At 35.0% G+C, this 24,854-nt stretch overlaps 1 protein-coding gene across 4 annotated transcripts in view; it reads left to right on the forward strand.

The window, feature by feature from the left end:
* Window positions 1-24,854, forward strand: part of LAMA2 (laminin subunit alpha 2) — a 334,791-nt gene that overhangs the window by 82,991 nt on the left and 226,946 nt on the right. For 3 of the 4 annotated variants that reach the window (XM_077782207.2, XM_085576525.1, XM_077782208.2), the window contains exons 3-4: window positions 1,638-1,750; window positions 14,842-15,084. In XM_077782207.2, coding sequence (XP_077638333.2) covers window positions 1,638-1,750; window positions 14,842-15,084 — 356 coding nt within the window. Of the gene's footprint in view, window positions 1-1,637; window positions 1,751-14,841; window positions 15,085-18,547; window positions 18,665-24,854 lie in introns of those variants that run through there. The other variant, XM_085576526.1, reaches the window with a different exon arrangement.

Genomic DNA, 24,854 nt, shown 5'->3' on the forward strand with positions numbered 1-24,854 from the left:
CAATCCTCCTTCTGATTATTTACCTTCATATCAATTTCATCTGGAGAGATTTAGATCAAAATTTCCAATGAGACAACTTCTGTCACAGTCAATGAAAGCCCCTGAATTTGATATACAGATTATTTTTGCTGCCACGTATTTAAAGCCAAGATTTGAGAAGATGATGAGAGCTGTGGGAACTGACAGCATGTAAAGCATGGGGTCTGCTTTACTTTACTTTTCAATATAAAGTTAAAGCTACCTATAGCTTTATCAGTTGTAGTACCAGATTTCTAACTTGAAAATATTGCTTCCCACCAATACCATTGAATAATATTTAAATTAAACTTTTAGCATTTTCAATATTGAACATTTATGCCTTCACTCATTCCCACAAAGCCCTTTGATTGTATCTTTAAATATGTTCAGGCATTCTGGCTTCCCTTAATGAGCTAGGACTCCTGATCTCCACAGGTGGTTGATAGAGCAAAAAACCAGAGATACAAAGACTATCAATCTGGCTGGTTGATTTAAGTAATAATTAAAATAATAAGTAAATTAATTAGTTCATAAAGTAATTATTTCTAATTCTAGACCCAGCTAGTAATGAATCATATTCCACTTTTATACCAAGGAAACCTATTTTAGAAAGTCATCCTTAATAAGAGGCCTAGAATTTTCTCCTAATTCATGTTCTTGCAAACAACTTGCATAGAGGAAACTTACCATATATTAATTTCCTTTGGGTTATTTTCCTCATAATTCACAGACTTGCTCTGGAAAATCAGGGGCTTCAAAATATAGATCCTTGTACCTTTTAAAATTTTGATTTTGTTATTCTCTATTTGTACAGGAAAGAAACATAAAAAATAACCTGGAAATATTGAGTATCATTTTTCTCAGTTTAATAATGTTAAAGTACTAAGTAAGCAAACTTGGAAAATGTAGAAGATCTTGAAATTCAGGAAAAATTCAATTCTGTAAATAAATTTATATCCCTCTTATTTAGCATTCATTTGGGACACTGCAGCAGAGTATAGACATGAAAAATAATGCATCTTGGACTTTGATATGGATTATAACCAAACAAACCTTTATACGCAAGTATATGAGTCAGAAAATTTTCCAGTTGAGGAATATATTCTGTAATGATTTCTGAATCATTTCCTCTGTAATGATTTGTCAATTATTTCCTGAATTATTTCCAGGTGTGCTTAGAAATGTCTTAGAAATGCCAGTATCAGTATTACTTTAATCTCTGCTTTTCTTGCACACTATATCTGAGGCTTCTGATTTGTTGTTTCTGTTGCAACATTCCATGACTTTGCAATACTCGAAACTTTGGAAGAGTGCAGGAAGTGTTTACCTTATTTAAATGCCTGCACTTTTTGTAGTAAGGAGGGCCTTCTGCAATTAGATGTTCTGAATGACCTTGTGATCATAACTAAAATTAAACAACCAATATTAGATTAGTATTCCAGTAATAATAAGCATGACTGTTAGCCCAAGAGTACAGGAAAAATTAATTTATTCTTTTTTTTTTTAAGTCCTGCCTTATTAGTTCTGTAATTGCCTTAAAATCTAGATTTAAGATCTAAAAATAATTAAATCTTCTAATAGTTTTGAAATGTATTTATATGTTTCTTCTGTTCTAACAGAACGACACCCGATAGCAAATGCAATTGATGGCAAGAACACTTGGTGGCAAAGCCCTAGTATCCAGAATGGAATTGAATATCATTATGTGACCATTACATTGGACCTCCAACAGGTAGACTTCTGTTTGTTTCTAGGCTTGCTTTCTTGCATGATAGATCACCTGGATTATTTTAATTTTTGTTCTGTATTGCTTTCCTATATGAAGACACGACCAATTTCTCCTATAATTTTCTGTTGTTTATATGGGAATGAATGACCTATTCATTGTAACATAATGTGCCAAATAAAAAAAAACATTATTTCATATATATTTTTAGTAAGTCATGCAGTTATAAGTACCTTTTATCTGTGAAACTGTAGTATTTGGAGGGTAGGGATTTTTATACCTGGAAGAGCCTTTGAATCCTGGAATTGTTATTAACATTCTGGCTCTGGAGCTCGCATTGCTAATGGCAGAAACAATCCTACATCTGCTTTCTTGGCCTTATATATGCAAAAGTATTCAATGTGCATTTCTCTTTCAAACAGGAGAGCTAAAACTTTTACAGAAGTTTGAGAGTGGGATGCTGTGCATTAAAGAGGCTTGTGGGGTCTTTTAACATGTCTTTTAAGTTTTCAGAGTTATTTGCTGGTTTGCTTTTACAACAAAGAATTGTGCCTCTTGTTGGTTGTGACCTGTTAATATGCAAGTAGCTCTCGGGCATTAAAAGTAAATTCTCATCCTTGTTTTCCATCACCCTAGAAATTTTAGTTGTGTAGTTGTTTAGGTCAGGTCTTTTAAACTAGGGTTTTACAACTCCTGTTTTCTCCCCCTGCTATTTAATTATCTAGATTATCATCAGAAGTTAGCAAATTGTGAATTTCTGAAAGTTTTAAGTTTTCGTATGTAATATAAGCTACCAACTAAAGGGTCAATGAGGATAATGGAGAAAACATTTGGGTTGTTCTAATGTATTTAAAAGTCTTCTCCATGTGCCAGCTGACAGCGGTCTGAGAATGCTGCACTGTGTGTGGCGTGGGTTTGGGGTTTTTTGTTACTATTTCTTAAAAATGAGACAAGGATCAAGTCTGACCCTGTTTCTTTCCCATGTCCTGTTACTAACTGTTCAAAGGAAACTTGGCAGTCCTTCTGCAGCTCTAAAGCTGATACCTGCTCTTAAGCCCATTAATTTGTTATTGGCTGGAATAGCAGCAGTGTTGAGTTTTCTGTGGGTGTCAGAGAGGTGGGATAAGACCCTGTGTCACTAATGCTATCTGGCACACCCTTTATGAGCTGAGTAACCCATCTAGTTAGGAATGCATGGGATTTTACTCACCACCGTACAGGAACAGAGCAAGTATTGTTCCCCAAAATGTATTAAAAGATCTGCTGTGATTTGCATGGCTATTGGAATGCTCAGTAAGGAATGTGTTGTTTCTCTGAAGTATTAGAAGTTTTTGTTTGCTTATTCAGGAATTTCATCGTCAGAGCATTATAGACTATTAAAGTAATCAGTAGTATATGAAATTTCTCTTTCAGCTTTTGTTTTGTGTAGGAGTCACTATGAATGGTGAAGGTCACTAGATATCTCTGGGATCTCACTTAAAAGAAATTCCATTCTTTACCTTTGTCTTTTAGGAGATTCAGTAATTGCTATGTTTGTGTTGATGAATTCTTGCTTTAAGTATAAAAATGCTTAACTTCCTTTTGTGTGATAGAAATAACAAATGACAAATCCACAAGTAATGGACTGAAAATTGCAGGAATGCATTAGTTCTTATGTTATTACTGGTAATTATGATAGTACATAGAATGCTTTTAGCAATTCCAATTTCATGAAAAAAATCAGAAAAATAATTACAATTTCCTCATTTATATACTGCTTGGCCTTTTTGAGCAGCAACTTTTTTTTTTTTAAACTTTGTTGTGCAGGGAAGCCATATAAAATAATGTATACTGTTTACCAATAGGTAATAAACTATAGGAAGTAACATTTACTTAATGTTAGAACAAGCCCAAATATTATCCGTCCTGCTGGGGAAAATGTAGTATTTTTTCTTGCTTTCTCTCAACAGTTGAGTTTTGCCTTAATATTTACAAAGAGCTTTTATCTATAATGGAGGTTAGGTTTCTAATTCATTGAAGTATGCTTGAAATTTTTATTCCATATATTATTAAAATGTGAGTTGAAAACTGGAACTATTTGTTACTGATCATCTTTAATTATTTGCTCTTAACTCTTCACTTTTCCCCAGTTCTTAGCCATTGTAACAAGCCTCATCTATATCACAAGAAAATTATGGAACTCCACTCTTACATGTAAATGGGAGATTATTTTTACAGTGCTTTTCATCCAGCAAGTGCATCGAAAGTCAAAAATACAGATTTATTTGGGAGTTTCTCACATGAGTTTAAATGGAGGTTAGAGTGATAGGTTGAGCTACCTTGGTAGATCCAAGTTTGGAAGGGGGTGGTTCACAGATGGGCTGGGTACCAAGAGAAGCTGTCTGCTGCTCTGCAGCTCTTAGTCCTGCTGGCTGGGGGGGGTCTGTCTGCTCTGCCTTGAGGGTGTTGGGTGGTTCAAGCGCAACAGAGATACTGCAGGTCCCACGAGTGCCGCGTTTCGCAGGACTGAAAATAGACCTTCTCTTCAAGGATTTCAGAGCAGGGAGCTGGCAAAACAGAAATGCTTTGACATCCAGGGAGAACATATTCCCTGTAGTCGTGGTATTCCTAAATCCTCAACTGGTCTTGATTTCACAGTGATGTGGAAGATTAGTAGAGTGTATTTAAAGAAAATTGGCAAATTCACAGGAAAAGCAGTTGGCATTTTGAGGTGAAGTGGTCAGCCCATCTGTTTCTGATTTCTACACACATCAGGACATTTTTATTTATTCCCAACTATTCTAGGGAACAAGGACATTGGCAATATCCTTGGTAATGCTCAGATACTTGTGCCAGGAGCATATTAATGTGGTGGTGCTCTGATTTTGCTGTGCACTTCATATTTTTTAAGTTACGCTGGAATATCTTATGTGAATTGCAGATGTGTGGAACACAGGTGGACCCAGAGTTAATATTCTGGCAAAAATGTCTGGATTTAATAACTATATCATAATTGCTTGAGACTGTGGAGGATCAGTTCAGTGTCCAGGTATGCTTTCCAGGCATATGTATCTGAAGAAAAAGAAAGTAATGTGCACTCTACAGGGCCTTATAAGCTGCAAGAGCAAGAATAACTGATTAATCTATGTAGCTGTTTCTCTCTAAAACACTTTCACTTCATCGGTTTTAAGTTCCCTAAGCTCTGATAGCATCCAGCTCTTTCCCCTTCTCTTTTCATCCTGTCCCCTACCCTTCTTCTGTAGGAAGGGAGGAGGGAGTCAAAGAAATTGTGTTCTAAGTAGAAGTCACTGCAGTCACCATTCCTTCCAATGGCATTATTACAGGAAACTGGTGGCAGCAAACTGGTGGCAGAGACCCATGAATTAACTAAATCTGCATCCCTGCCTAATTAATATTTTTTTTCTTAAAGAAGAAATAACCAGTCCTGTGAGTCCTGGCCATTTCAAAGTTGTTGCATTTTTGGAGTCTGGAATAATCTCCCTGTTTCAAATTACTAGTGGAACTCATTCTTTGGATGTTTATACAGTTGAACCCTACAATAAGATCCAGTTCAACTAATCCTTTACAGACTTACTGAAGGTAATCTTACAGCCATAGTGAAATAAGACGTAAATCGTAAGACATTTGACAACATTGCTTCTTTTAATACAAAACTGTAGTTCTTTGTTTTAACTTCTGACAGTTGACTGGACAGTGGCTAAGGAATCAAAACATATTGAGCAACAAAGGCATATTAAAATAGTCTTTACACATTAGCTGCATATTCATATAGCAATATGATATTTAGTTTAATGTTATATTTTCTCTTCTCTGGAATATCAAGTACATTTTACATTGGGGAAAAAAATTACAGCTAGCTTTCTGTTGAATACCTGCTCATAGCAAATATCAGAACAGCTAAAGGAATTAAGAGAAGGTTAACTATACTGTTTAGTCTTGGAATATAAGAACCAGTTTAGCAAAATGAAATGCCATTTGGTATTTATTTGCTAAATTTCTATATATGTGCAAACATTTTGTTTAGGTATTCAATTAATATTTTTCATCCTTCTTTTACCAATAACTGTGGGCTTAAAATGCTTTCAAAACTTCTTTTGTAAAGGTAAGTCTTAAAACTTCTCTTTGTCCCCAAACCAGAAAGTAGTTTAACAGAAATGTTTAGTCCAAATTTGGACTTTACTTCAACAGACAACAGTTCATCTTCAAAAATATTTGTCTAAAGAGAAAAAAGTTGAAAAACTGAAAGTATGTTGAGACTATCACATTGCAATTCCCTGATTGCCGCTCTTCCGCTTCCTGCTGAAAGGGAGATGTTTCTGTACTTTTTGTGCTGGCACTAGTATTTGTGTTGCCATGCAGGAAACCAGATGTACTCAGGTACTGGAAATTATGTCTTGTTTTGTTTTTTGGCGTATGGTTTCTGCCGGATCAATTTACTGATTTGGCTTGCCTGCGTGAGGTCTTATTGCCAGCTTGGGGGAGGGGTCAGCCAGCACTCCATGTTGGCTTCAACATTGTAAAAACTCCAAGTGTATGGTACTGATCTGTGAGCTACAATCCAAGCCTGCAACACAGACCTGTCATCCTCAATATTTGTTTTTACTACTTCTTCCTCATGAATCATTCAGTTCTGAAGTTACGTAGATATTTGAGAATTCAGAAGACAAATTATTTAAAAACTGAGCCAGCTTTCCGGCTCAGTTACCCCTAAGCAGTAAAGGAAGTGTTGAAGTGACAGCTCAAAAGAGATGCAACTAAAACCATGAAAATTGCAGTTGAATCAATTAAAAGAGAAAAAGGAATTAGGTGTTCTGTTTTAATAAAGTCCACAGCCAAATTTTAGACAGGTAGGTTAGTTGCAATACTCATTATTTTCTTATTTCTTTTTTTCATTACCTTCATAGGCTTGAATCTTAACATTTTAGTGATTCCCTTAAGTTCTTTGGTTTTATAATTTGCTGGTAATGAACTAAATAGTTATCTATAGGGTAAAAAAAGTAGTAATTTAGGTATATTACTGACATTCTTTTAAATTATTTTAACTTTTAAATTACTTTACATTATTAATTAGTATGTAACTTTAAAATCTTTTAAAAGTAAGACTGTTGGACTTGAAGTCAGATTATAAAGAGTGTTTAAAAATTCAAAAAGAAAAACAAGAAAAAAATGCATATAAATATACCAGTAAGGATTTATAGCAAATATACCTAGAAAAACCTATTTGTTATCATGAAAACAAACAGAATTGTAGCAAATATTTTGACATTACAGTAAACATTTTTAAGAACTACCTATTTTATATGCTACTAGCATATTTACTTTAGATTATGTATCTTTCCACCTTGATTTTCATTTGCGGGAAGGCAAGAATATTCACACACTAATAAGTAACAGATTTTTCCCAGGGCTCCCTTTTTGTCTCAGAATAAAACTTTCCCCACTGATGTCACTCAGACAAAAAACTAAGGAAAATAAAATTATCTTTTTCCCCAGTTAAGGGATGAGACTGCACCCCTATGCCAGCCATAATTCCTGAAGAGGCTGCTGTATGAACTTCTGGGTGTTCTAACAAACAAATGTTTGAAGATGAAGATGCTCAAGCTGACTTTCCCACAGCATTAAAAAGAGAAAGTTTTTCATGAATCATTCAATAGTACATGGAGGAAGTTGTCTCAAATGCATCCTGAAATGCTAAGAACCCATTATTGCAATGTAAGATGAATTGTAGTACCCACCAAACAAAGTGCTGTAAGTTGGGTTAAAGAGTTGTATTAACAATAAATATCCATAGGATTATTTTTGCCCAGTTGTTTATGCTCACCACTAAATCAGACGATAAATTTATTGCTTTTTGCTTAGTCAGATAAATTTCTAAGTGAGGAAATCCTTCCAGCTTCAGTTCATAACACACAAAGATTTTGAAGAGTGTTGAGAATTTGTACATTTTCTTTTTGAGGTAACTTGCCTTGTATTTTCCCCGGATGACTGTAATACATATACATTCCACTTTGATGATTTTGGTTTTAAGGAAGAGAGCTATTCTCCTTTGAATCCAGTGACACATTCATTCTTACATGAATATGAGGTTGTGTTCTGATTTTGTGCTGTTAGGTGTCTTGGTTCTAAAGAAAAAATGTGGGGCTTGGGAGAATGGTGATGTGATAAGTGAGGGGTTCGTAGGATTCTCAGTCTTGAGCAGATTTTGTTATTGATATTGAAGAAATATGTTGTTTTTAAATAGTTTATGACGAATAAGAAGCTTACTTGAAAAATTAAGTTTTGCAGCTGATGCTGGTTTTGAAATAGCACTTGTGTTGTGATAGGCACATTAAAATATACAGATTTGGTATGAGTAAGTGAGAGCTCGTAAGAGGACACTCCATGGAAACATCGCTGAAGGAAATAAGAGCACTTCACTCTGAGTAATCTCAATGCTAACAGACACAGGCTGAGCATCAGTTCTTGGATTGAGAAAATTTTTAAAAAAGGATTTTTTCTTTTTGTGTGTTTTAAGTACCAAAATAGAGGTACAACCATTTCTGTCCTCCTCTCTTGTCCAGGTTTTAAGAAGAGTTTGGATATTGGCATTTTCATCAATTTTCCTTTTCTCAAAATAGTCTTTCTTCATGGAAAGAAGTGATAAACTTTAGAAAGTAAATTGCTTTCTGCTATTATTTGAAAGTATTGTGAAAAGATATTATTAACTTCAGGCCTCTATTCAGGCCAATGATGAGCAGCAAAAATAGTCAAGAGAAAGCAGTTATTCTTTTTGAGGCCTTCACAAACAGCTGAACAGTTGATAATGGAGAAAGCCAACTGAGAAAATTACAAAGAAAAAAATTGACATTGACATAAACTTTATAGATTCTGACTCCATCCATTTGGCTTAATGTGTCTCAGATATTCAACAGCTGGACAACTTGAGTACTTTAGAATTTGACATTGTATAAAGTGCATTCTTTCAATAGACTTTGCTTTCGTTTGTTTTTTTTTTTAATGACCTCTTAGAACATGAACAAAAGTTGAGTAGTATTAGAACGATGTGGTTTTTTGTCACAGAGAAGAAAGTGTTCTTAAAAGAAATTGTGCCTCTCCAGCAGTTACATTCATGGAAGGGAGAAAGATGAGCTTATTCTAAGATCAGGTATTTTTATATATTTTTTAAGACTCATGTTCTGCAGGCATTAACTGAATAGGATTGAGCAGTGTACAAAAGCGAATTTTTGCCTAACTAGAAAAGATTCATTTGTAACTGGTTTGGAGACACCCACCTTAGCGCTTTTCAAGATTATCTATGATAAAATCTTTCTCAGTTTTACCCATCAAGTGCAGTGGACACCTTAATTTGCATGACATTTGTAGCTGCAACTTTTTGTAGTTAAAATTTTTCTGGACCAATGAAGCTCTTCTAAAATTGCTTTCAACACTGGGAAAAAAAAAAAAAAATCTGTGTTGGAATCAAGCGTGTGTTTCTTTAAGCCCAAGTTCTCCATCTGGTAGCAGAATTTCAGTTGAAAGCAGCTGAGAGGAACAGGAGCAACATTGTCATTAAAGGCAAACTGCATGGTGGGAGATGTTCAGCTCTCTAAGCTGATATTAGTGGAATCCTGCTAAGCATAATTTTTTTTCCACCCATGCCAACATTTTCAATTACAGAAGTTCTAACTGTGAGCAGAAAATTTGAAATCATGGCTACTGTCTCTAAGGACAGTGTAAAATATGTGCTAGATGGCCACTTGAGGACTCTGGAAAGACATTTAATTTCTAAAGAAGGCTTTTTCTCTGTCAGAGTTGGATGTGAAACTAATAGAAGAGCAGTTTTTCTTAAATAGGCGATTGTATAAAAATTCTTGCGTCAAAACTGTCTACATAGTAGACCCAAACAATAATCCATAACAGTATCCATTAACTGAAATATTGCTGACCTCATAAAATGGCCTCTGAGAACACAAGGAACTGTTTCTCAAAATCGCACAATCTCTGATTCAATTCATGAGTAGTTGAATTTGGACTGTTTCATGTCTTAAACCTTTAGGAGAGACCAATCCAAAATGAGAAACAATGAAAATGTGGTATTTAAGATGTATGATATTCTGCATATATAACAATAGCTTTTGTATGTGAGTATCAAGATAGAAGTTAATGACTGAGGAGCACTTTTGCATTGAGAATCTGTAGATATGTGATTTCTGATTCTTGGTCAACAGTGGTATTAGAAGTTCAGGCTCCTATGTCTGTTTTCAAATTTGGACTGTAGCAAGGCAGAGCCAATACTCCTGAGAGAGTAAAACACACACATGACTGCGCACTGCAACAAATAGACCGCCGTGCCCTGTCAGCACTCACATGAACACATACACAGCACAGTCTGCTTCACCCTCTTCTTCCCCTCCAGCTGATCAGGATAAATGTTTGCTAGGGGCGTATATATCTATGGATGCAACCAAGGCATGCAGTGCTTGAGTAGCTAGCCTTAGATAATCTTTTGAAGGTCTTGGAGATTTACAGGCCCATTCTAGTTGCTGGTATTTAGATCTCTTACGCTTCCTGAGCTTGAAGTTAACTCTTATTCACACATACCCACTAAAAAGAGAGAGTACACCTAAAGAAGATATTTAGAAAAAGTATTTTGTGAGAAAATAGGGTAGAATTCAGTGATTGAGGTCAGGATTAACATGCTGATCAGCTAGCTAGTTGTAGTCAACTGGTTCCTTTCATCTCCTTTTCCCTTTATCTTACACTTGTTCCTTCTTGATCCACCTTGATCCCTCCCTTTCTCTAACTCTATTTCTTTCCCTAAATGGTTCCACTGTAAGTCTCATCCATTTATACAATCCCCTTAACACATCCCATAATAAATTCTGCATGGAATTTCCCCTGATTCTCTTCTGTAGCTAATAACCCCCTTTAACCTAAGGATGCTCTGAGGTAGCCTCGACTCCTCTGAATGGATTTCACACTGGGACAAGGGGGATCTGCAATGCTTTTTCTACCCCTATTAGCACTTTTAAATAACTGCTTAAATAAATCTGTGTCATGGTACAGGTCATGTGGTGTGACAGTATTTATACCAGCCTGTAAGGAAACTAGTCCTTGCTTATGTCCTGACACTGAACTGCAATAATAATCAGCAAATTTACATAATTACAGTAAACAAGTAGATACAGAGCTTACAACAGATTGTTGATGGAAGCCTCCATTAGAGCAAATAAATTTTTCTGTTGAGAAAATGAAATGGAAATACTTCTGTGGTATTATGTGGTACCATTTTTTTCTCTGCTGATATTCTGATTTACATGAATGCTTTGTAACTGAAGGATTTTTTTTTTTTTAATAGAAGCACAAGTGGGAGTCGGACACAATGAGATTTCCTGCTTCAGTAGTTAACCCTATGTAGATTAATGATTCACTTCAGCTCTATCTGAATAATATTAGTGTAGCAAATTATCCTTTATAGTAGGATGCACTTTTCTGTGTCTTATGAGGCATTCACAAGAAGGTACAGTGCTATTACTTACATAAGTGTTCCTACACTATGTGCTTCATAGTTCTCACTGCTGAGACAATTACCAGTGAAAATGAGACCCAAGACTCATTTTGTTTCTCATCTTGAGGATTATGTTGCCTATAATTTGGGAAAGGTTTAAAGGAGTATTTAGACTATTTTGCTCCCACTCCCATAATTATACAGCTATGGTCACATGAGCAGGAACAAGTAGAAAAAAGCACCACCTGTGCTTTGGCAGCTGTGTTAATGATATTTTGCATACTACCAGGCAGCTTGGTATTGCTCCATTTTCCCATTTGTATAGGCAAGCTAGGGGACCTAAGTTGCATTCTATTGGACTTGTACAAATCCAGATGTGCTTTAAGGTGGTGCAGTTACTGTCAATTGACATGTGTTGATTTATTGATGCCATCTGAAGAAGTAAACCAAGCTGCTCCATTGATTACCCTGGGGGAGTAGAAGCTTAGTGTTATGATGTACTAGGAAGGTTGGCTTGAGAATACTGAACCATGTCACTGTTTTTGACTGTGAAAACAAATGCAACAAAACTCAGTGATACATTACAGTTTAGTAGATTTCTCATGCCACTAAGTATTTACTGGTTTTGTATTTGCTAAACAAATCCACAGTAAAAGAAAAGTTACTCTTTTATCTGGAGAAGGACAGTTTTCCAAGTGATTGGAAAGTCAGCATTGCTTCCATTACATTGATTTGCTTTGAGAATAATCATACAGCTGCTATTAATTTGAGTCTGTTGTCATTGCTTGCTGAGAAAGCGCAGTAAAACATGGCATGCACCATGATTGCTCTCTGCCTCACAGCACTGTGGTGAGCTGGTAGTGCCTGGTGGAGCTGACTGAGCTGGGGCAACCATCTTCTCATGTCATACTAAAGTTCTAGCTGTCTCCCAAAGGAAAGGTGTTTTTAAGAAGCATGGATTAGCATCCTGTACTGTCTTCAGCCTAGCCTTAGAAAGATCAGGAATAATATCAACCAGGCTATATTTTTGATGCATGATGCTATTGATGCATCTTCCTTTGTCTGTAGTTAGCATTAACAGTATACCAATATTTAAAAACTCTGGTAGTTCCAGCTCTGTTTCTCTGTCCAGGAAGTTAGTACAGTTGCAGATAGCTTAGTGATGTGACAGAAGGAACTCTTAGAGGCTGGGACAGTAGTAGTCTGAATCAGGTTGAAAACTGCAACGGAATAGTAGTTAAAACCACCAGCTCTTCATGTGCATTCTTTTATTTACATTGAGAAGTTATTTTTCTTGTAAGATTTAGATTAAGAGAAATTACATCCATTTCACTGTATGTGCAGTATGCTCTTTACTCTCCACTGCTTTTCTTTTTGGTTTTTTGCAGTTTCATTTACAAAGCATGCTAAAAATAATAAAAACCAAAGGTATATATATTTCATTGCAGTCAAGCAGTGCACTATCTGAAGGCAAAAAACAAGACTTCAAACACATCCTCAGCAAAATGTACAGTAAATGTTATTGGAAGAGGGCTTCAATTTGAAAAGTCACTGTAGAAAGTTTCACTCTCCCACACTGCCTAGTATTTCAAAACAAGCACACAGAAAAAGACTTCCTGTTGATTACACCTCTTGGCCTCACAGAAACAATGCATCCAGAAATTTGCAGAGCTAAATGGTTTTTTTTTGCTGTATTTTACAATGAATCTTACATGAAGTTTTGCAAATTTTAGGACTTCCAGAAAGGAAGTGTTATGTGGTTATGTATTTTTTGTGAGATACGTCCTAAACCACCGATATTCCATGGTAGAAGCCCTAGCAATGTGTTTGACCTCAGTTGTTACCTAGTCAACATAAGGGACAGTCTTTTTCTGAGAATTTGAGGTAAGTTGCTTATGTAAAATTAAAAAAAATGTATTTGAAAGCACTCTGGAATGTAATTTCTAGTCTGTATTTCTTACATTTCTAAGAGCTTAACTAGGGGGCAAACAGTTCAGAGAGATATCTTAATGTTTTGCTTGTCTCTGTTTTTGGTAAAGAGTATTAGTGACACTGATCTAGCATAGTTAAAACTATAATTGTTTGTGGCCACAGTGGAATATAGCTGTAAATGAGTTGAGAGGGAAAGAGGATTTCTAAAAGGGGACAAGTGATTGTATGATTCCTGTTGGAACAATGGAATGAAACACAGTTTTTTTCATTTTCTGGAGTGCTTATTTAATGCTCTTGAAGAAAAATATTGAGATAATCCTCCAAGAAGGTACACTTACAGACATGTTCTTCAGGTTGAAATACTGCCTTACCCACTTTTTATTCCACTTAAAAACATTGGCTGCTAGTGATTTATTTTCTTGACTGAAGTGATTGTGAATCTTACCACATTCTCAGCATCTGCACAAAAGTCAGGAAGGATAACTGGAGAGAAACATTTTCCTTGTCTCCATCATAAAGTATTCAGGAATACTTGCTGTACTCTGCCACTTAACACATTTTCTCTTTTACAGTAATACTGGTGAATAATAAACACCAATTCAAATCTTCTTACTGTTTCTTTCATTGTTCATTGCTGGATATTATTTCGGTAGCTTTACTGATCATCTAAGCATTCATAAGAGATTTTGTGTGGACTAAGTCTGAATCTTGCAGCTTCTTTACAGTGACTATCCAATACAAAAAGCTTTAAGTATTAAATCAACACTGTCATTATACCCTCTGGCATCATCCTGTTCAGACTCACAGCACTGCATCTTAAAAATATTAACTTGATATGTGTTCTGCTTTTCTAACAGAAATAGCTGCTTCTTTTTCTTGGCTTCAGTTCTACCTCTGCAGCATATGGCTATTAGTAGGTTAAAAACCAAACCATACCAGACCTGCATCAGTAATGTGTGTCATTCTGCAATTGTGAATATATTTGTGGTTTGAATTCTAGCAAGCATATACATAGAAATAAAGCTTGAAATCAATTGAATAGGCAGGTAAAATGGATTTAATGAGCATTGATTATCTGCTTGCATTCTGTTTGTAGTGATATTTGATGTGTCTCTGTCCTGTAAAGCTTATTCATGGTCACATGGCGTGGTTGTGTGATTGAAACAAGAATGTTTTAAAGAATTATTTCAGCATGATGTGATTACCTTTCAATAGCTTAAAATTATATTTTTCTTTAACAGAGATAGAGTTGTAATAGTTTGGCAACTCTTAAACATTGTGGAAAGTGTATGTCTATAAATACACATAAAGAAACAATACCACTCATACAAATAGAAAAATACTTGAAAAGAAACCTTGCAAACATTTGGTTGAAATGGCAGTTTAGCAGTTACCTACTAAGCTGTGTGAAACTTATAGTGCTTTGTTCTTCTATTTTTGAAGTCTCTATTGGCCTAATGCAACTATTTTTTTTTTCAGAAATGCCGGTGGAGAATTTGTTTATGTGGTTTTAGAGTTTCTATGTGATCCAAGGCCATAATGCCATTCACCATTTCTAGAGGAAAGACCAGTCAAGCATTAGCATATTTACAGTACTTATTTTGGCAACTGTGAAGAAATTGGAATGAATTTGTAATTGTGTATGTAGTTGCATTTTAACAATTCTTGCATTTTTCAGGTTTTCCAGATCGCGTATGTTATTGTGAAAGCAGCCAATTCCCCTCGTCCTGGGAACTGGATATTGGAGCGCTCACTGGATGGTGTGGACTATCAGCCGTGGCAGTACTATGCCATCACAGACAGCGAGTGCCTGACACGCTACAACATTCATCCCCGGCCTGGAACCCCATCCTACATAAAAGATGATGAAGTCATATGCACTTCTTATTATTCCAAAATTCACCCTCTGGAAAATGGAGAAGTAAGTAAGATCAGGTGGCGTTCCATATGTAACATGTCAGAAAGAAAAACCCCCTTTGGTTGATTGGCAAATCTGCCTTCAGTGTTTTGGTACAATTGAAAAACGTGGAGAGAATCTATTTGCAAGTTTTAAAAGCTCATCTTACATGGTCCTATATAAATGTACACAAGGTTCACTTTAATAAAGAATATTCTACCAAGTAAAACAAGAAATGAAAGAGTTTATCAGGTAGGCACTTAGTACTTTCAGACAGGTTTGCATGCTTGAAATATGTTCCCATGTCACTTTTGAACAGAGAGGAGAATATTTGGAAAAATCACAGACTCAGTGAAGTCATAAACCACTTTTCTTTGAGATGCATTTTCAGTCTCTGTGTATAAACCAGGATGTCAAATGATAATGATTTTAGCCAGAATTTAATTTAATCCCTTAAGAGGTGACCCTCAGTGTTACAGGGTCACCTCTGCCCCTGTTTATGCCTAGTTCTTCTTTTAGAGATCTTTACTATTTTACTCAAGTTCAAGCACATGAATCACGGACCAGTCATTTGTTCTAATTGAAGGTGTGGAAGAGATGTGGTGGACTTGAGAATGAGAATCTGTAATTGAAAGAGCAAGACAAATGTAACACCTGTAGCTGAAAATGCAGCTCTTTCAGTCACTTAAAATGATGAGAGGGAAAGCCAATGTGTACCACAGTACAACTGCATTTTTTTTTCACAATTTGTTTCCAACAGTTGCTCTGCAAATGAAATTTTAGCCTCAATATTTATCCCTCTGTTATTTTTTCTGTTCCACTTTTTAATTATTTATTTTTGTGTAAATAAGTACAAAATTACTTTCTTCTGTTCCCGTAAACAAAGTAATGTTCACATACAAAATTGTTAATACAGTTGTTTTTGAGTCCTGCTTATAGATATATATAGTTTGTTTCTGTTCTCAGAAAATTTCCAATGCCAGTTGCAAAAATTTTAAAAATCATCTTTCAGTGAAAATATCCTATAGATACACTTTAGAAAGCTATAACCTTGAATCTAAGAGAGTCGCAGATTATCAAGAGTTATCAGATGGGAAATAATTTTTGGTTCTAGGAAAAATGGCAAGTATTTTGTATTTGTAATTGTACTTGTATCATTGGTGCTGTATCATTTGCATGGCTGTTTGTTCTTTTAAAATCTAGCAGGAGCAGATAAAGTGATATTAAAAGAAATGGTGCTGTATTTTTAAACTGATTCTAACTGGGTGCTTTTTGATGGGTGAACAGAGCATGAGTTAGCAATTTATCACTTGCAAAGGAATTTTATAATGTTTCTTTGGGAGAACATGTCTGCACTGAAAATATAATGCAAAAGTAATTATTCCAGTAATTAACTTAATTCACATTTTTCCATTTATTTGGTTATCCACTTCTCTCACAGGCAGATATTGATTCCAGTAGTTGCTGTCTTCTTGGTTAAACCAGTGAGTCTCTGTGTTCTTCACTGGTTGAGCTGCACAGCAAAGAACTTTATTCTGCACACTGGTATATGTCCATGACTGAAACATTGGCTTAAAGCCTACTGAATTGAGTTGAACTTAATTCTGATCTTAAGTGTGCAATTAACAATTTTTAACCAGGTCTGATGTGCTCTATCCTTTCCTTATTAAATCACCTACATCTGGATGTCTTTGAAGGGAGGAATGTATCTGTTCCATTCCACTTGGCAAAGGGGAGTTGTTAGATACAGGCATACTCATGAAAGGCATAGGATAAACCCTAAATTGATCTTACCTCCAGAAGGTAGTTATTAATCTGAGATGTGGCTGTAATAGGGAGAGAACAGCTTGAAATGGAAAGCCTAAGTATTAACCTTTATAGTGATTGGAGGAGTATCATTCCACGTGAACTAATTATCTTACATGTTTAACAATACTTTTTTCATAAGTAAACCACTAGTTTCAGTTGTCTGACTAGCTAAAGGCTGCATTATGAAGTGGCATTTACAGAGAATTAACCCAGGTTAATTAATTTTCTTATTTTGTCAAACATATAACATGAAAAATAACATTTCTACCAATATATTTACTTGCAGTTGTGTTGATGGTGGTATTTGGCTCCTGGTCTTTCAGTGGAACTACATCTGCATATAATTTATGTTTGTTCCAGGAGAGTAATTTTGTCTGTGAATCAGATATTGCAGTCATCTTGTAAGACTTACCGGGTTATGAAATGTAAATAAAGTGCCTTTGCTTCAAACCCCATGAGTTACTTAGGCACACCATTCTGGTGTACACCTAGAAATCCTGATGAAGTGCGCAAGGAACATGCTTGGGAAGCCAGTGCCAATGTCAAATGTACATCTGCAATACTGTCTGAAGTTAAAAGCTGTCCAAGTTGTCACCTCAGAAAAATCAGAAAATATTCTCCTCATGTATACTTTCAATGAACATTTTAGTCAATTACTTGATTCATTAACATATTTCCAGAAATGTTCGTTCTAAGCCAAGTATTTTTTTGTCTCTTAATACTATTCCTATTTGCACCAGTAATATTGTCTTGGCCAGTCACAAAATTAGAACCAATAACATCTAGAACAACAGAGTAAACAAAGCAACAACAAATAAACAAAAACCTCATGTGATTTATCTTCAAATCTGTGTAATTAGCACAAATTTAAATGGGAACAAGCAATCTATAGGCCAGGGATTATTTGCGAAAACTAATTTTATTGAATGAGTTAATGGAAAATTGCAGAATGACAACTTCCAAATGAAAAAAGTAAGAAACTCTCAAAGAAACTTCTCTAAAAGTGAAGACTTGAATGCAGAAAGATTCCTAGCATTCTGGTTTCCATACTAAGCTATCAGTGATATCTAGAAAAACAGTAGGTCTCTATATCATACTGGCTAAGGTAGACTTTCAACAAAACTGTTTCATTGCATCATGGAATGGGTAAGAATGGAGGGGACCACAATGGATCATCTGGTCCAAGCTCTTTGTAGAAACAGGGTCACCCTAGAGGACATGGCACAGTATTGTATCCAGAGAGTTTTTGAATATCTCCATTAAGGTAGACTCTGCAACCTCTCTGGGCAATTTGTTCCAGGGCACAGTCACTGCACAGAAAAGAAATTCTTCCTAGTGTTTGGATAGGCTCTCCTGTGTATCAGTTTCTGCTTGTTGCCTCTAGCCCTGATGCTCTGCACCACTGAGAAGAGTTCATCCTCTTGCCAGCCCTCTTTCAGATACATACATATATTAGTGAGGACCCTCTGTGTCATCTCTTCTTGAGGCTGAACACAGCCTCAAACACACCCCCTTCAGCTTATCCTCATAAGATAAATGCTTCAGTTCCCAAATAAATATAAGAGCTAAAACTTCCCAGAACAGTATTTCAAAACAAAAAATAACAAAACTCTTCTGTCTCCCTATGCCAGAAAAATAAAGGGAAGAGATTAGTTCACTTAATGAGTTATTCATTAACTTTTACTGAACTGATGTTTCTTGCTATAATAGTATTTTAAAATATTTCTTTACATGGAGTAAGAAGATTCGTTTGTGTAAGGAATAATAGCTGGTGATGTTAGTCTGGTATTTTCAGGTAAATAAGAATGCTTATTTTATTTTCATCTTTACTTAAACACTGTATAAGAATGTAATTTCTTTGGTTTTTTATTTCCTCAGATGATCATTAGTTTGAGAACTAAAAGTTAGTGGGTTACCACAGTGATTTTTACTTCATTTTGCTTACACAGGAGGCGCTGATGTTTATGTGCAGTTTGCACCATTTTATTGAAATAGTTCTTCTGTTAGACTGAAATTTGTTTCGCAGCCTCTTTACTTTGATGACTAGGTGAATGTAAGGTTCTGAACATTAGCCTTCAATGTTGTTATTTTCTTTTCTGTGAGATGCTGAAAGATTTCTCTTAGCAAATGCTTGTTTGAATTAGCACATCTAGGTTATTTGTATTTTGATACATTGGAATCTTCCCTCTTGCTTGCAGTTGTTTCAAAGCTGGACCATCTTAAAACTTCAGATGCAACTATAGCATGGATTTAACAGGATCACTATAACATGCTATGAAAATATATATCTTTTCAATGAAAAAGGACACATAGTTTTGTAGGAACTAAAATTGGAGGTTACACTTGGAAACAGCATTCTTCAAACATATATGGATTTAGAGTGTTTGGTTTAGGCTAGGAGAAAATAAATATTTAAGTTTTAAAAGATTGTTCCATTTTTTCTTCAGTATCAAATAGTTCTTTGTGCAAGCAGATATTGAAAGTCACATGTAATAAAGACGGTGGAAGAAAAGCTTAATTGGATAAGAAAGCACTTCCTTTTACTAAGAAGGCAAAAATACCCTACCACCTCCTGCCTCACCCCTCCACCAATATTCTGAGAAACACTGAGTTTCTCTAAAATAAGCCTTTCTGAAAGTTTAAAAATTGAGAGTAAGATGGTGAATTTAACTCCCACACTTTAAAATCTTAATTGAAATATCCAATTTTCTCCCTTGTCTGTCATCAGATAGAGTTGTTCTGTCAAAGTTGGTTTAAAAAAATTGTTATTATTTCTGGTGGTGTGGAAGGTATGCAAACTTTCAAGGATAAGAAATCGTTCCCTCTTTGCAGGTAGAATCTGCTGTCATAAGATGCTGCCTCAAAGGATATTTCTGCAGTTGATTAGAGTTTGGGTTATACAGTGACAGTGGAGAGATAAAATCTCAGGATTCAGTATATATTTCCTTGTAGAGGAAATATATTTTTCTCTTGTAGAGGAAATATTTCTCTGTAGAGGAAATATCTCTCTCTTACTTGCAGAGAGTAAGAGAAACAGTCTCTGATTGTCCTATGTGAGATGCTTTTCATATGTTACTTTCATTTGCTAAGAATGCTCTACCTTGACATTTAAACATAGAAAAATTGAAGGATGCAGGAAGCCTTGTATTTGAAGGGAAGTAATCTGATTGTAGAAATGGGAATGACACCTAATAGCAGTATACCAAGTGGACCAACTTTCCAAAACATTTTATCTGTATTCCTCATATCAAACACAGCACTTGGTGTTGCTTGATTCTTTTCAGCAAGAAGCATTTGTGAAGCACTCAATGTGACCAGATGGTTGATAAAACAATATGGTAATGACCATTGGTTTATTATTAAGGAGGTAACATAGTTGCACATCTGCTATGTTCCATTGCAAACTGCATGGTATTTCCATGTTCAAAAAAATTAGAGACTGACTTCGGCAAGAGCTGTCTGTGTGAACAATGAAGTCAAAGGTTCTCTCAGTCCTGGTGTCCTTTAACAGGAAAATTTTTCTGTCTCCTCTATGGCTGAGGCTGAAGCAAAGGACTGATAGGGAGGAGAGTTATGGTGGAATTAAGTAACCTATCTCCTTCATATTCTGCAGTAAGTCTTTCTATCACTGCTGTTACAGTGGTGAGAATGATACTGCCGTGAAGGTGATGCTTCATTTCTGCTCCTTTATGTGCTTAATCTCATATCTTTCTTGTGATTGTAGAAATGTAACTGTATCGTAAAAAAAACCCTAAAATACTCTGTGGTAGTAAACACAAGCCTTGTATAAGCATGGTTATTAGTCTTTATATTCTTCAGTCAAGTGGAAGTTCAAAGTGTGTACTTATCAAGTAAAGAAGAAAAATAAATAGAAACAAGTGCCTTGACAGTATTTTTTTAAAATTTTGTTCACTTATTGACATAGCACTTGAATGCTTGTACTGTGTCCCTTTTTAAATACATGTCTCAGGTCCCTTAGAACCTCCCCCAGTGTCCCAGTACTTAGCTGAGCTTGCCTCAGGCCAGTGATACCATGAACATTGAACTCTAGTATTTCCCAATGTTTGCATGCTAGTTTTCTCCTCTTCATACCATAGTGCTTGTCCTGTTTGGTGCAGTCTCAGTGGTTCACAGCGAGGACGGGAAGGAAAAGAGACTTAGAATAAATTTAGACTGAGAATGTCAGTGCTGAGGGGACAGAGAGTCCAAATTTTGGAAGTACTCAAAATTGAAATTTATTCAGTTGCAGACTAAAAATGTTGAGTTTATTTCCTTTTTTTTTTATTTATTAATGGTACAGATGCTACACAGTTTCTTAAAAAATTGCCTAAGAGTTTGTGAATTACAGTGTTGGTGTTGCCTTTATAGTTCCTATTTTTAGATTGATCTTCTCAGCTTCTAACACGTATTCAGTATCTTGTCTTTATTGCAAAATAATTTTCTAAAATCTGAAAAGTTTCTTATTTCCCCTTGAGTAACAGAGATAGTAACAGTGATGCATAAGATATAGAAAAGGCATCTATGGTAAATATTAATGCCAGTAATATCTTTGTCCCTGCCCTCAACTGCAACCACCCTGGCATTTCTCATGAGTATGTTATATTTCCATATATTTGACTTGCATTTCTGTACACTTCAGTACAGTACCTGTGGTTATGGCATATGTTGTCTTGTACCAGTATTGTGTTGCTATATTTTCACTAAAAAAAAAAACAAACAAAAAAACCCCACCATATCAAAAAAATAGGTAACAGTCTATTATTAATGTTCAGAAATTTAAGTGGATTCTACTTACAGCATCACAGTTTAGATAAAGACATTAGGTGAAGACTAATGAATGCAGTCTGACTCAGAATCTAAAATAGGGATCTGTGAACAGCTTTTTTCTGCTTGATGTCTGTAGAGGAAGAATAACAATAATTTTCAATAATTCCAATTTTTTCTCAAATAGTGAAAGGCAAATTTTTATTTTGATTGATAAAAATTGTTCCATGTGATGCAAAATGAAAACATTTTATTTGATTATTTAATTTTTTTTCAATGCAAAGACAATGAAAACAAATTTCACAAAACTATAAATGGAGGACATGTGAATGCAAAAGAATGCAAAAGAAAACTTCAGCAAGTAGTGATCTTATCAGATGCAATTCTTGCATCCAAGGTCTTCTGCTTCCCAGATTTTTAGCATACTTTGAGTTAGGTTGTCGAGCTAGGTGGCACAGCTTCATTTTCTAAGAAATAAGGAGTTGAGTTTCCTCTTGACTGAAATCCAAGTGTCCCATCAGTTTAGGATCTTTCTCATCCTGTTTTTCCATCTTACGATGCACAGGTAGTTTTTTGTAGTGATTGGTGGTAGGGACAGCCAACAGGATCTGCACATAAATGGTGCTTGTTAAAGATCTTTCCACTGAAGTCAACAGTAACCTTCAGATCAGATCTGCCATGAAGGCTGTTAATCTCATTTTATTTAGGGTTGCATCACTTCAGAGGTTGAACAGTCCCTGTTTAACACTCTTGGATTACTCATACTCCCTATTGATTTTGTTTTACTTTTTTTTTGTGTTCCCTCCCACCCCCACCTTCTGGCTACAGCAGCTTCAGGAAGACTTCTGCTCAAGTCAGGTTTTGGATACCGTTTTTTGGATACTGTTTATATATGATTGGTCTCAGTGAAATGACTGTGATAACTTCCACTTGAAAGTCTTCTTTTTCAAGTGCTTTGAAAGGATGTAGCAGCCTAGAAAGTTACTTGTGTGTACCAAGAAGTGATAGAATACTGATTTTCTTCCAGAATTTTGGCACATAAGCTTTCAGCTGCTCCAAACTTTCCAGTGAGAATAACTTCAAATGAAATGGTTTACAAAAGGAAATAAAACAGATTAGAGGTTTGGACAAAGATTTGGGTGTACTTAATTTTGTCACTTTTGGGCTTTTTAAAATTTGGTTATTTGGACTTAGTACAACTAAATTTGAGTATCTGATCTGAGAAAAAAAGACCCTTAACAATGACTGCCAAATAAATGGATACATCTTAAATATTCTGTTTACACAATGGTATATTGCCTCACAATTGTGAAATTAATGTTTCCTGTTTTTCTAATAGACATTGAAAGATATGTGAAAGGAAGAGAAACATTTGACATATGTACTCAGTATCATAGGAAAGTATTGAAAACATAGAATTTTAAATTATTTTGTTATGCACAATGAGAATTATCTTTGCAATAATTTATTCAAAACTTCTATAACTAATTTTGCAAGGTGATAATTTGATACTAACATTATAGCAATATTCAAGGCCATTTTTTGCCTAAGAAAAAGGAAACATAAGTAATATTTTCAAGCTGATAGTTCATACTGAACTTGAGTTTCTGATATTTAATACTACAGAAAAAAAGAATGGATATAGAAATATGAAATGTACTTCTACATTATTCTGCAAAGAGGAAAAAAATGTGGAAAGCTAAGTGTAAGTGGCACTTAAACGGTCTCCCATTACTGTGAAAACAAGAGACAGGATCTTTACTGGTACATCTAGGCCAAGTTGGAATGAAAGTTTCTTTTGTGTAGTTAGACAGCCCACTTTTCTACCTTGGCCCATCTTCTCACCCTGAGCAAAAACTGATGTTGTAATTTCTATCATTTCTTGAAAGAAAATAAAAACTTATTAATCATATGAATCATCATACTTAAAAAGTAATGAAGTTGCCATATGCAAAAAAAAATATATAGAGCAGTCTTTCAGTTTGAAGTCAAATTTATTAGAATATTTACCTTTTTTCTTTAGCATCCATCATTCTTTGACCACAATGCTTACTGAAAAGAGAAGTGTTGTGCATCTTTATATAGATCTGTGAAAGATTTCACAAATTTTAAAAGGACAATTTGTGCCTGTAAATGTAGTTTATAATTCAACATACTCTTTCAGCTTTCTAAAGGGAGCCAGTATGCTTATGTGTTGGTATTTACTTGACTGACCCAAATTTCTCTTCTTGGGGTTGGCAGCAGAGTTTTGGAAAGTAATAGGTTTCATTCTGACAGCAAAACAAGAGTAGTGGGTATTTGGTGAGGGTTCTTTGTCTTCTGTTTGATTAGAACAAATGAAGATCCATTTTGGGTGAGTTTTTTTCTTTTTTATTTGTTTGTTTGTTTCATTTGGTTCTTTTGTTTGTTTTTGGTTTGCTTGTTGGTTGGTTTTTGTTTTGGTTTTTTTCGTTGGTTGGTTTTCCTTTTTTTTTTTTTTTTTTTTAATTAGATCTTAACATCAAAAATTACTGGGCAAAAGGATAGCTTAATTGTAAAAAAAATATTTTTTTAAAAGGACAAATTCATTAAAAGCCAGGTGGACTATGTAAAGAAGTAACCTTATTCACTAAAATCTCATTGAAGCAGGGAGATATGAATATATCGGCCTGAGACCAAATGTAGGTATGCTTTCATGTCAGTGCAAAGGAAAATAAGAAAATAAAAATAAAAATAAAAATAAAAATAAAAATAAAAATAAAAATAAAAATAAAAATAAAAAAAAGAAAGAGAGAAGAGAAGAGAAGAGAAGAGAAGAGAAGAGAAGAGAAGAGAAGAGAAGAGAAGAGAAGAGAAGAGAAGAGAAGAGAAGAGAAGAGAAGAGAAGAGAAGAGAAGAGAAAGAAGAGAAAAGAGAAGAGAAGAGAAGAGAAGAGAAGAGAAGAGAAGAGAAGAGAAGAGAAGAGAAGAGAAGAGAAGAGAAGAGAAGAGAAGAGAAGAGAAGAGAAGAGAAGAGAAGAGAAAGAAGAGAAGAGAAGAGAAAACCTGAGCAGTGTTGTTTACCTGGAATTTTCAGTTTAAATGGTAAATGTTACAGAAATTCAATAGAAGGAGAGTTAGTTAATTAAACACTGTAGACCAATGGACAAATTACTCAAAATTCAAATTACTCAAAAATCAAATTACTCAATTATTTGATGGAGGTCTATAGTTAAGAATATTTAAATGAAGAATGGAGAAGAT

This window comes from Lonchura striata, chromosome 3 (genome assembly GCF_050655825.1).
Source record: "Lonchura striata isolate lonStrDom1 chromosome 3, ASM5065582v1, whole genome shotgun sequence".
NCBI lineage: Eukaryota > Metazoa > Chordata > Aves > Passeriformes > Estrildidae > Lonchura > Lonchura striata.